The following is a 13,224-nucleotide window of genomic DNA, read 5'->3' on the forward strand; positions in this document are numbered from 1 at the left end:
GTGTGTGTGTGTGTGTGTGTGTGTGTGTAGTTCGCTCAGATCAGACGGTGGTTCTCGTCTTTCTCTGGTGATGTCACCGCGAACGGGCCCGTTGTAACGCGTCGGAGGAGTTGATGGCGTCATTGCGCGTCCTGACGGAGCCTCCCGAGCGCGCGCACGGATCGCAGTAAAGGCCGACGCGACGCGACGCGACCGAGGCTCCGGTGGCCGCGATCGAGCGACCCAGACCCGGACTCCGAGCGAGGAAACATGCAGGCCGTGCCGGAGGAGCTGCGGGCCGGCTCCCGGATCCCGGTGACCGTCGAACAGATCGTGAACGACACGCTCGTGGTGACGCTGGTGTACCGGGAGAAGAGCTACACCGGGATCTTACTGGACTGCAGCAGAAAGTGAGTCTCCTTTCTTTGTGTTTTCATGCGAAAAACACACACTTTATAACGTCGGGCCTAAAGAGCAGGCCAGGAGAACACAGGCCCTGAGAAGAGACAATGAGAAGAAGAGCAGAACCATCATCATCTTCATCATCATTACACACACACACACACACACACACACTAGATGTGAAGAAATCGCTCTTTTGTGTCGGATTGTGTGTTTTTATTGAGTGTCTCTCAGATGATGAAGATGATGATGAAGATGGTTGCTCATTCAGCTTTAGCCATGTAGCAGCTCAAGCTGTTTCTTTGTATCATTTCATCACATGAAACATTGGCTGATGTTTTCATGCACATTCATCGCTGTCATCGACACATTGTGACACAGGATCTGTTTAATTGAGTCCTGATAATCATTATTCCTCATGAAGGGTCAGATGGCATTGTTATATACAGGCAGTGTAAAGGTCAAATATTGTGTTTATTCATTTGATACTGGGGGAATCTGACTAAAGTAACACTTTCATATGATTTTTCTCCATGAGGCCTTTGATTTTCAATCTGCTTTGGTTTATTCCATATTTCATCAGTTATTTTCAGATTCTGTGGGTTTGATGAGGAATAATCATTGATGTCACTGAACCTTCTCCACATTATATTCCTGTGTGGATGGATGGATTATTGTGCGTGTGATTGTGGATATTTGCTTGAATATAATATTATGAGCGCCTGTCACACAGATACTGTGAGGTATTAATAGACACATTGCATGAGAATCTTGCATCGCTTTTCCTTTATAGAGGAGCAGAAAAACAATAACTGACATTGATAATTCAATGTTTATAACAGTCAAGTTATTGCAAAGGTTAAATTGACAGCTTATGATATGAACAATGTAGGCCTATTTGATTTTTTTTTACAGGGTTTAACCTAAAAACTGTAAATATTAATACCATTTTTATGTACCATATGTGCTTTTCCTCACCGGTTATGCGGTTAACTCTTAAAAATAAAGCGTTCTTTATTAGCATTGATGCACTAAATGTTGTTTCGATTATTAACATGTTCTTCACACTATAGAAACACATGGTTATTTTAAGATCTGACCACTGAACGGTTCTCCTATGGCTGAGATTTAAAGCCTGTATTTTGTGTGAAATGATCAAATGCTGCTTCACTGCTTTGTTCTGGTGTGTCATCATGAATCACGTCCAGCCGGGAAGGTTTTCCAGTGAATCATCATCACTCATTCACTCTGTCCTTGGACGTTTGGCACTATAATCAGAATATCATATCATGATCTAGTGCACTTGCTGAGCACACTACACCGAACACCGTGTCCCACAATGCACTGCGCTTCACCTTTGATTTCTAGTGTGACGAATGAACTGAAAAGTAATTGCAACTGCCTTTTATTTTCTATGTAGTTTTTAATTGAACTACACATTTTTGCAGAACATTTTTGCAGAATACTTTGCAGTTAACATGAACTAACAATATTAATCTTAGTTAATGTTCAACATTTACTAATGCATTTTTAAGATCAAAAGTTGTATCATTAGCTAATGCACTGTGAACATGAACAGTATAACATTAACAAAGGCTATTTAATGCTGTAAAAATATTTCTCATGGTTTAGTTAATGCATTAACTAATGTTAATCAGTCAGATCTCATTGTAACGTGTCACCAAACGAGCTACGGTCTAAAATAAGCTAAGACGATTAAAACAAAGACGGCTGGAGTGCATTTTAGAAGAAAATACAATTTCAGACTTTCATGTTTCATTCAATGTGTTACTGGACGTTTTTTATGTATTTATGTGTGAACTTTTACTAGCAATTTCTGAGCGAAAGTAGTTTCTACTAGTGCTGTGCGACGATTAATCGTGATTAATACAAGTTTGTGTTTACATAATATGTGTGTGTGTGTGTAATGTGTATAATTTTGTATATATGAATACACACACATGCATGTATATATTTAAGATTTTTTTTATATATATAAAATATTTATATTTCTATAACATAAATACAGTATATACATGCAAATATTTCTTAAATATATACATGCATGTGTGTGTATTCATATATACAAAATTATACACAGTACACACACATAATATGTAAACACAAACTTTTATTTTGGATGTGATTAATTGTTGCGCACAATTTATTTTAGAAGCGTTTATCATAGAATCATTCGCTTATGTCAAATAATAGTGTGCAGTATGTAGCGTAGTCAGCTAGTGTTTCATCCTGAACTGTGTTTAAATAGCATCTAGTCGTTCATCACCCCAGCTATATATATATATGTGTGTGTGTGTGTGTGTGTGTGTGTGTGTGTGTATTATGCAGTGAAATGTTCCGTACTCCGGATCCTGACACGAGTCGCTGTAGGTATTGTCCTTTAGGGGTGGGCGTTTTATTTTTCATCAAACATCTCAGATGATAGGTGTTTATTGCCTGAGGGCTTCTGCCTCTGTTACCCACAGGATTTCCTTCTACGGTTTAATTAATAATCCCGGCACAATCAGATTTCAGGGCTGCGTGTGAAAACAACCAAATCTCTTGGCCCTCTCCCTGTGTCCCCGGTGGTTTATGGGATTGTTTTTGTGCAGCGAGGTGGAGGGGGGGATCCGGCCCGACCCGATGGTCTCTTTGTCTGTGGTTTCTGACAGCGCTTTTGCTCTGGCTGCATCTTTCACAGACTCCTGCTATCCTCAAGACTCCAGTGCGATCACTGAAAACACTGGGTCCATCGCACAACTTCTGAAAACACTGGGTCAATCTCTCTACTTTTCATGAATTTATATGCAGTAGTTGTTTCGCTACATGCAAATATGCAACGTAAATCAAGTCTGCATGTCTTGCTTAATTATTATCACAATATTAACATAATACGAATAATAATGGTTGTCTTAAAATGTTATTATTTTGTGTTATTGAGATGTTTTTGCACGATCTGCTTCACTATCTAGTTTTTCCAGTCAAGAGTCAGCTTGCCATTAGAAATACTTAATCATGTATTTCAGTTCATGAGCAAATTAAGCAAAATTGTCATAAGAGTGTTAAAATTAAGGACATTTAAAGGTGATATAAGTATTTTTTCTGCGCCATCATAGCAGGATTATTATTGTAAACTAAAACCAAAAAACTAAACTAAATATTTTTTAGTTTGCAACGTAAAGCAAATCTCCATATCTTGCTTAATTATCACAATACGAATAACAATGGTTGTCCTACAAGTAAATTTTTTTGCGTTATTGAAATGTAACTGTTTTTAAACACTACTACTTTTAAATTCCAAGCATCACAGTTTCTAAGAATAAATGCAGCATTAGGAGTTTTGACGGATCAGATTATACCTGTGGTGTTTTAAAGGTTATGAAAACACAGGTGTGGTTTCGTTGCACGAACTGCAACTAGTTTTTCCAGTCAAGAGTCAGCTTGCCATTAGAAATGCTTGATCATGTGTTTCAGTTCATGAGCGTTCAGATGTTTTGCAGCATTGTGATAAGAGTGTTAAATATAAGGACATTTAATGATGATGTAAGTGGGTTTTTTCTGCACTGTCGTTGCAGGATTATTATTGTAAACTAAAAGCAAAACCCACACTTCCTTACTTGAAATAAAATAAACATTATCTTTACAAGTTAAGATAAAGTAATTGTTGTTGAATTATTAATTCAAGAGATTCGTTCAAAAATGCTGATTCACCAGTAATGAAACAAGTGAAGTGTTTATAAGTGAGTCATTAAATCATTCACCTGATTTTTTTTATTAAATTTTTTTATTAATGCAAAGAATTATGTTTTTTAAAGAGATTGCAGCAATTAACATTTTATCCGCAATCTCTAGTAAATAACACGTTATTTTGTTTAGTTGTCTATTCACAATCGTGGGGGATCGTGATCTCTATTTTAAAGGGGACATATCATGAAAATCTGAGTTTTTCTGTGTTTAAAGTGCACCTATTATGCCCCTTTTCATAAGATGTAAAATAAGTCTCTGATGTCCTCAGAGTGTGTATGTGAAGTTTTAGCCCAAAATACCCTACAGAGCATTTTTTTTTACAGCACGTTTAAATTGTCACTTTTTGGGGCTCAGAAAAACATGCCGTTTAGTATGTATCCCTTTAAATGCAAATGAGCTGCTGCTGCCGGCACAGGGGACGGAGCCTCACTAGCTCGCGCTCAGTGTCAGGACAATCTCATCTCGCGGAATGATATTAAAACAGAAACTCTCAGTATAGCGGTGTTCATTTGACCCGGAGTCGAACAATAATGCCCACAGAGCCAGAGAATATACGCTGTATGGAGATTGAACAGGTATAGTTTAGTTTAATTACGGTTATAACGTATTTGTCATCTTCTTTTACCACTATTAATACAAGCCTGCTGTAGCGGACCCCGTCTGAATGATGGCCAACAATATACTGATGACTTCAGTGAAGTTTATTGTACATCATACAAAAGATGAAGCGTTAGTTTTACTCCAGAAAATCACTGTAAGAGCTAATAAACACTATGTAAGAAGTGCGCATTAAAGTCTTATCCATAAACTCTCTCTCTCTCTCTCTCTCTCCCCTTCATTATCATCAACGTACACAGAGAATTACTCATAACACTTGTTACAACTAACAGTAAAAAAATATACACACACCTTTTCAGGGTGTAAGAGCCCCTTAAATAATATAACCGTCCCTTAATCTGCACGTTTCCACCTGTGGCGCCGCCATTTGGTTTTGCAAGCGACAACAGTGTAACCAGTTCTAATGCAATGGCAAAAGTTTGAGCAAAGCATTCAAACTGTTCTGTCGTTGAACACAGACGAGCACTGAACACTATTTGACCAAAAAATGTCACAGCTGTCTTATAAAGACCTCAGGGAACTGTCAACTTGTGTAAAAGTTAAACATGATGGTATGTCTGTTTAAATGTCTCCACTAACCATTCAGAAATGTCTATAAGTGAAACTCTTCCTGAGTCTCTCCGTAAGGCTGCACTCGCTACTGGTGATTTCTGAGATTCTGGATGAGGGAGATTGGCCTGTTTTGTTATTGCCAGAGTATCTGAAACTTGTGTAAAGGCTCCGCCCTCTTCTGAATGTAGGCGGAACAACTGCTCATTTGCATTTAAAGGGACACACACAAAATCGGCACGTTTTTGCTCACAGCCAAAAAGGGGCAAATTTGACAAGCAATAATAAATGATCTGGGCGGTATTTTGAGCCGAAATTTCAGACACATTCTGGGGACACCATAGATGCAAAATACAATGCAGTACTTCTGGATAAATAGCCTCCATTGCTCTGATTCTGTTACTGTGAAAGTGCTTGGCTCTTATGTTTCCCTCTTCATTCTCTTCCGTAGGACTGGGCTGTTTTGCCTTCCAGACGTTGTTGGAAAATCAGAAGAGAGCCTCATATTGAGACCGGACTGTGAAGTCTCGAGTGAAGAGGCTTCTTCTAAACCCGTTAGTCCGCCTTCACCGCGACCAAAAGATGAGAACACGGAGCCAGCGATGGATCCTCCTGCTCCCGTACCCGTTCCGGTACAACCGGGCCAGCCCACGTACCCACCGTACTTTGAGGGCGCTCCTTTCCCGCAACCCGTTTGGGTCCGGCACACATACAACCAGTGGGTTCCTCAACCACCACCTCGTCCAATTAAGAGGAAGAAAAGAAGAAGTCGAGAGCCTGGAAGGATGACCATGAGCACGATCCGACTGAGACCTCGGCAGGTGTTGTGCGAGAAATGCAAAAACACACTAAACAGCGACGAGGACAGCAAAGACGGACCAACGGCGCCCAAGACTGCTAGAAAAGAAAACGCGCCCCAAGAAGACGAGGACACTAAAGCAACTCCGGCCAAGAGAAAGGACGACGGGGACAACAACAAAGAGTCGAAGAGAAGAGAGGACTCAATGGTCTTTGACAGCAAACGCTTCCGAAAGGACAAGAAAGACGACGAGAAGTTTCCAGTAGGGGACATCATTCCCCACAGTCCTGTGATTAAGATCTCCTATAGCACTCCTCAAGGAAAAGGCGAAGTAATGAAGATCCCCTCGAGAGTTCACGGTTCTGTTAAACCCTTCTGTCCGAAACAGTTATTGCAGAACGGGCATGGACAACGAGACGCCTCCAAGGAATCCCAGAAAGTTGTGCAACCGCAAATGGACGCCATCCGAACGGGTCTTACCATTTCCATTCCCAAACTCAAGCTGCCAAAGTTGGCAAGTCCGGAGTCCCCGTCGCCCAAGATCCGCTTGAGATCCCGGTCCGACGGAGGAGAGCAAGTGTCCGTGTACGAGGCAGAACTTGTCGGCGGTTCCCGGAGAAGAAGTCCAAGAGTTCCCAACTCTCAATCCGAGGATGGTCCCGAGAAAAACTCGCTTGAACTTTGGTCCGGCGAGGAGGTCGATCGACACAGCGACCTGACTTTACTCATTAACTTTCGGAAGAGGAAAGCGGATTCTTCGAGCCTCTCCGTGTGCAGTAGCGACAGTCTAGACGAGTCCAAGTCGTTTAGCTCGGATGGGACGTCGCCAGAACTCTGCGATCTCGCTCCGGGCGACGACATATCCGTATCGTCGTCTTCTCAAGGGGAAAGCAAGACTGTTCCGCCTCTAACCGTGCGACTGCACACTCGCAGCATGACTAAGTGCGTGACTGAAGAAGGTCACGCCGTGACAGTAGGTGATGTTGTTTGGGGAAAGATTCATGGATTCCCGTGGTGGCCTGCTCGGATACTCAGTATTAGCGGTTCTCGTAGAGAAGAAGGAGAGGTTGATGCTCCTTGGCCTGAAGCTAAAGTGTCCTGGTTCGGTTCTCCCACCACCTCCCAACTCTCGGTTGCCAAACTGTCGCCGTTCCGCGAATTCTTCAGGTTACGCTTCAACCGCAAAAAGAAAGGGATGTACCGTCGCGCCATCATGGAGGCCGCCAAGGCGGTGGGACACATGAGCGCCGAAATCACATCTCTACTGTCTCACTGCGAAACTTAGGTGAGTCTTTCTTTGCTCGTCATTGCACTCTTAAAGGGATCGTTCGCCCATAAAATAAAATTCTGTCAGTAATTACTCACCCTCATGTCTTTCCATCCCCGTAAGACTTTCGTTCATCTTTGGAACACAAATGATGATATTTTTTATGAAATCTGAGAGATTTATGTCCCTCTATTCACCCAAAACTCTACATTCATTAAGAGATCCTTAGATAAATCCAGTTGTGTTGGGTTAGAAATTGATGAGAGAAATTTCATTTTTGGGTGAACGATCCCCTTAAAGGATTAGTTCACTTCAGAATGAACATTTCCTGATCATTTACTCTTCTCCACGTCATCCAAGATTTTCATGTCTTTCTTTCTTCAGGTGAAAACATTCCAGGATTGTTCTCCATATAGTGACTTCAATGGAGTCCAACGGGTTGAAGGTCCAAATGTGAGTTTCAGTGCAGCTTCAAAGTCTCGACACGATCCAGCCGAGAAATAAGAGTCTTATCTAGACAAACCAGCCGACATTTTATAACAAAAATAAACATTTATATACTTTTAACCACTAATGCTCGTCTTGCACTAGCTGTGATGCGACACACATTACGTAATCAGGTTGAAAGGTCAAGCGTGACGTAGGCGGAAGAACAGATCTAGTGTTTACAAAGCAAACAGGCAAAGACTAAATCAAACAGGATTTACAAAAAAAATACAATTTTGAAGTTGGAGGAGAAAATGAGATGGAGTTTTTTGCACTATCCTACTTTTCCCACCTTTCCATCCTGATTACGTAATGTGTGTCTCATCACAGCTAGTGCAAGTTAAAAAGTATATAAATGTTTATTTGTTTTATAAAATGTCGGCTGGTTTGTCTAGATAAGACTCTTATTCCTTGGCTGGATCGTGTCGAGACTTTGAAGCTGCACTGAAACTCACATCTGGACCTTCGACCCGTTGGACCCCATTGAAGTCACTAGATGGAGAACAATCCTGGAATGTTTTCCTCAAAAACCTTCATTTCTTTTCGACTGAAGAAAGAAAGACATGAACATCTTGGATGACGTGGGGAGAGTAAATTATCAGTAATTTAAATTCTGAAGTGAACGACTCCTTTAAGTCCAAAGCACAGCAACATAGTGTCGGCCCAGATCATGTGGATTCCACGCGGGCCGGATCTGGGCCGACACTATGTTGCTGTCTGGGCGTACTTCAGTTTTGACACATGTGATAGTGTGCACAAACACAGTTTTTCATCCTTGTCCAATGTCTGCGATATTTCTCTGCAGAAGCAAATGTCTTTGTGCTCTTTAAACCTGAGTTGCATGAATCTCTGAACCAACGCTCACCAACTCGGGCGTCTGTCAGTGTTGCGTCTCCAGTACACTGTAAAAAATGATTGCTGTGATTATTTATCACAACTTAAAATTCAACATTAGAATAAGAAGTAACGTGTTGTTTCAACTTAAAGTACTTGTTTGTGCTTGACTTAAAATATTAAGTTTAGTTAACTTTAGTTTAGTTGGATATTTAAGTTATCTCAACAAATTTTAAGTTAACAATTGCAGCTACATTTTTACAGTGTAGTTTGCTGTTTTTGTTTTCGCTTGTCTCGTTTCTTTTCCAGCTGTGAAACCACAGGCTGTTTCGCCACTTTGAGGACCAAATAATGAGTACAGAACATTTCTGATTGAATTCAGGGTGTATTCACACCAGGAAAGTCCGATAGTTCACTTGCTTTGGTCCGGACCAAATACAATGTTGATTTTTTTTGTTTGGTACGGTTCGCTTTCAAACTGCTCTTTTTGCAAGTGAACCAACATTTGTAAATAAAACCACACGTGTGCTAAGGTCGTCCATTCATTGGACAGCAGGGAAAAGCAGTTCTCAAGCAGGGAAAAGCAGGAAGTGCAAAAACAGGCTCAGCATGGAGATATTTCGTAATGTAATATTTGTTCTTTTACTGATTTGGTGTTATTCTCTACAAACGCAATATGAAGAAACTAATGAGCATCATTATGATACAATGTCGTCTATACGATGTTGTAATTAGGATTTTTAACTATCGTTACATTATATGATCGCGCTTCTATTCATGCAAATGCTTTTAAACCATTTAAGCTGGATATAAGACTGGTAATGGTATAAGGGCATATAAGTCAAAAGAGAACGTTATGTCTGTGAATGTCCTGATACACGACGCGCAACAGTATCGTGTGCACAGACAGTGCGCTGGACTGTGCGGGAGACTGCTCATATCCCCTCTTCTTCATCCGTTCGCTAAACTTGCTGAACACATCAGTATTTGTATGCGTTATTTCCAGCAATTGGGTCGGTTCATGTTCACACCGTAAACGAACCGTATCAGAGTTCGTTTGGAACCGTACCGAGACCACCTCTTCAGCTGGGTCTCGGTTCGGTTGTTTGGTCCGCACCCGAGTGCGATTGCTGTATTCACACCTGCCCAAAAGATCCGCACCAAGGGGGGAAACGAACTTGAGTTCGATTCAATCGAACCAAACAAGGCAGGCGTGAATACACCCCTACCTATCTTGCCAGTCTCAGTCAGACCCCTGAGATCTCCCCCGAGGCTTTATATTAGTTTCTTTAGGGATCCTTTTTTACTGTGCACATCTTAATTGATTTTTTTCTGTCTGCATTTGTTTACCACGTATTCACCTCATCAGGTACGCAGTGTTACCCTTGTATGTGTAAAAAAAAAAAAATGAACCCACACTTTTTTTGTCTTTCTAAGTCTGAGTGACGACTACTTTTTCTGTGGAACACAAAGATAAATGTTTTGCTGCACGTTCACCAGTTCACACCAGTGCGCTGGTAACTCACACATATCAGCTTAGTGAAATAACCTGTTATCCAGGTTTTACATGCAAACCGATACCCCGACAACGCAAGTAAACCGCGTTTACAAGACTTTATTAATGAATCCGGCTATTTCCCGGTAGTGACGTCAAAATGTAATAATTTGTATCTGACTCCTAGTATTTCATTTGTTATGTGGATTGTGATATTAAATAAAGCATTAGAAACCGTAGAAGATTAACGCAACATGTCAGCGGCTCATATTATCCTCTCTTGCAGTTACAGATGCAGGATTTACTGTACCACTTCTTATAAGAGGGCATTTTCATATATATTTTTTTGGATAAAAAAAAATCTGAGTTTGCCATATGCAAAACGCTGCCTGGATGCGCTTAAATCCGCAGTAAGAATGTGTTCCTGTCACAGATCACACATGCGCACTTCAATAAGCCGACAGAAAGCACTATCATATGGTTGACTTGATTCTTGAGATATTTTTACTGTACTTTGATCGGCGCTGTAAAACCTTTCCCGGTCTGCTTTAGTTATTAAGAGCAGCGTGAACATACGGCTAAACTTCTCCTTTTGTGTTCCACAGAAGAAAGTCACTCATACGGTTTGGAATGACATGAAGGTGGGTATATGACATCTTTTTTTCTTTTAGGTGCACATTTCATTTAAATTTAATGAAGCAATCTCCAAACACTATTAGACTGAACAGGCTTGAACAAACTTCATTTGTGATTTATTGATCATAGAATCGTCTTTAACTTCCCGGTTTGGTCCCATGGCCTCAGTTTCTCTGGAGATTGCTTGGTCACTTCATGTTTATTGAGTTCAGATGCTGTCTTGGTTCAATATTAGCTCAAGTTCACAAGCCGCTCCCACTGCCAGTGTTTGGAATCCTGAATTTCCCTTCAGCCATATTTAGACACATCTAGACTGTGCTTTGCATGACTACATGCCTGTGGGTGAAGCAAACTTCACTGAAGCATTTTATTTTGAATTTGTCTCATATTTGATGAAGTTTGCATTATTGTATTGTTATTTTTCCTGTTTATTACTGTGAATCTGCTTTGAAACAATCTGTATTATAAAAAACGCTATAGAAAATAAATAAATATGCATTTATTTTTTTTTGCATCTTTATGCATTTAGGCATTTTTTTGCATGCATTTTTTATGCATCATGTATGAATTGTTTATGCATCATTTATATATTTTTATGCAATTTATATGCATGCATTTTTGTGCATGCGTTTTTATGCAACATTTATACATTTTTATGCAACATATATGCATGCGTTTATGCATTTTTATGCATAATTTATGGATTTTATCCATGCGTTGTATGCATCATGCATTTCAGTGAATGTATTTTTATGAATACATTTTATGCATGATTTATGGATTTTTATTAATGCATTATGCATGCATTTTTATGCATGCTTTTTTTTATGCATCATCATTCACAGTAAATACATTGTAAGCTCTTTACGTAGAACAACCTCTCAGTGGTTTGATGTGAGCTTGTTATCGGGATACTCTAAGCAGCAATGCACACTAATATTGTGTTTTAATTTATTGCATGCTTTTCTGTCAACACTGAATATATTTCTGAAGCCCTCAGGGTTTAGTTCTGTCTGCTCATGTGTGTTTTCTCTCTGTAGAGGATGAGGACGGCAGTGGACTGGCTGTTATTCAGGGGTCTGCAGGCGCTCCCAGTATGTGGGATCCTCCCAGCACGGAGAGCGCCTCCATTAGCCACGGATACCATGAGGGAAGGTGCTTTTTTCCTCCCACACACACGACTGTTGGAAGAAAATGTCTGCCTTGTGATGAGCGGACTGAGTTTGAGGGGCCACGAGGAGAACGTGGGAACATCTCGGAGCGAACAATTCCCCCATCTCCTCTTCGTTAGTCTCTCCATCTTTCCTTTGTTTGTTTTTTAGGACGTACATTATATTAGAACAAGTAGCTTGACACTAAATCCGAATGTATTTATTCACACACAAAAAAAAAACACTCGACCGGTGACTGGCCTCGAAATAATCCTGTAAGATCACACTGCTGCTGTTTCTTATGACTGTCCTCATAGGACGCCTGAACGCAACGGACCGACAGATATCCGTGTTATGATACTAAACGACAAGTCTTACTGTGTCTGTTTCTTCAGATTATGAAAATGTGAAATTCCCTTTTGCATCATGTAGGTCTTACACCATGCAGTATGTGTGTCCGTCGCTTCACAGTCTCTCTCTCTCTCTCTAGTTTTCTGTCCCCTTGAAGGAATATATCTCCTGTCCTCCATTTTCTTATTTCGCTCTGATTATGTGATGTTTTCTTTTGCTTTAATTATTTAATGTCACGTTAAGAGAAGCACTTTATCCATACCTTGGTGGCCTGCTGTGAACGGGTCGTTCGCAGACTCTCGGAGGAGCCAACCCATCGCTTTTGAAGTGATTTTAATTTTCATGAATTAAAGGACGCTTTCAGGAAGTTGTGTACACTGTATTATCGCGTTTAGCCTGGTTTACGTTAGACACCGTTGCTTTCCTCCTCATGAATTGTTCCACTGGAGATATGGACAGAACTGTACGCTCCTATGCACCGTCTCTTTCATTAAAGCATAAAAAGCCGCGTGTTTGCTCCTGTGTTTGCTGGATGAGTGTGGATATATCCGTGTGTCTGCTGAGAGCGTCTGAAGCTCACGCTCAGGATCTCGCAGCTTTTGGTGCGTTCTTCCTCACGATTCTGGACTCTCTGCAGGCGTCGAGTGCTTTATATCTGCTCCAGGTTTATATTGTGCTGTAAATAGAATAAAATATTAAAGCAAAGTCCTTTCTGCAATGTTCTTTTGCACGTGGACACGGAAAAATGGTTTAGTCTCAGAACACTATTGGGTTGCGTATGCATGAGTCGGTGCAAAAGATGATGTTCTTCCTCAGTGTTTCCGTCCTGTTTTCCAGCACTAATATATAAATATTCTTAAATCAAGATATATTTACTGGAGAAGAAGCAAATTAACTCAAGATATAAGTC

General features: G+C 40.6%; 1 protein-coding gene across 3 annotated transcripts; it reads left to right on the forward strand.

Moving 5' to 3' along the window:
* pwwp2b (PWWP domain containing 2B) lies at positions 1-12,822 on the forward strand. Of its 3 annotated transcripts, XM_082154081.1 has the most exons (4): positions 1-389; positions 5,747-7,379; positions 10,782-10,817; positions 11,853-12,822. In XM_082154081.1, the coding sequence occupies exons 1-2, from the start codon at positions 250-252 to the stop codon at positions 7,377-7,379; spliced, it is 1,773 nt and encodes a 590-aa protein (XP_082010207.1). In that variant the 5' UTR covers positions 1-249; the 3' UTR covers positions 10,782-10,817; positions 11,853-12,822. The 3 variants fall into 3 exon arrangements, with proteins under 3 accessions (XP_082010207.1, XP_082010208.1, XP_082010209.1); XM_082154082.1 differs by lacking the exon at positions 10,782-10,817; XM_082154083.1 differs by lacking the exons at positions 10,782-10,817; positions 11,853-12,822 and adding an exon at positions 7,746-9,906.
* Positions 12,823-13,224: the final 402 nt, after the last annotated feature.

Source organism: Leuciscus leuciscus (genome assembly GCF_965113295.1).
Source record: "Leuciscus leuciscus genome assembly, chromosome: 22".
Taxonomy (NCBI): Eukaryota; Metazoa; Chordata; class Actinopteri; order Cypriniformes; family Leuciscidae; genus Leuciscus; species Leuciscus leuciscus.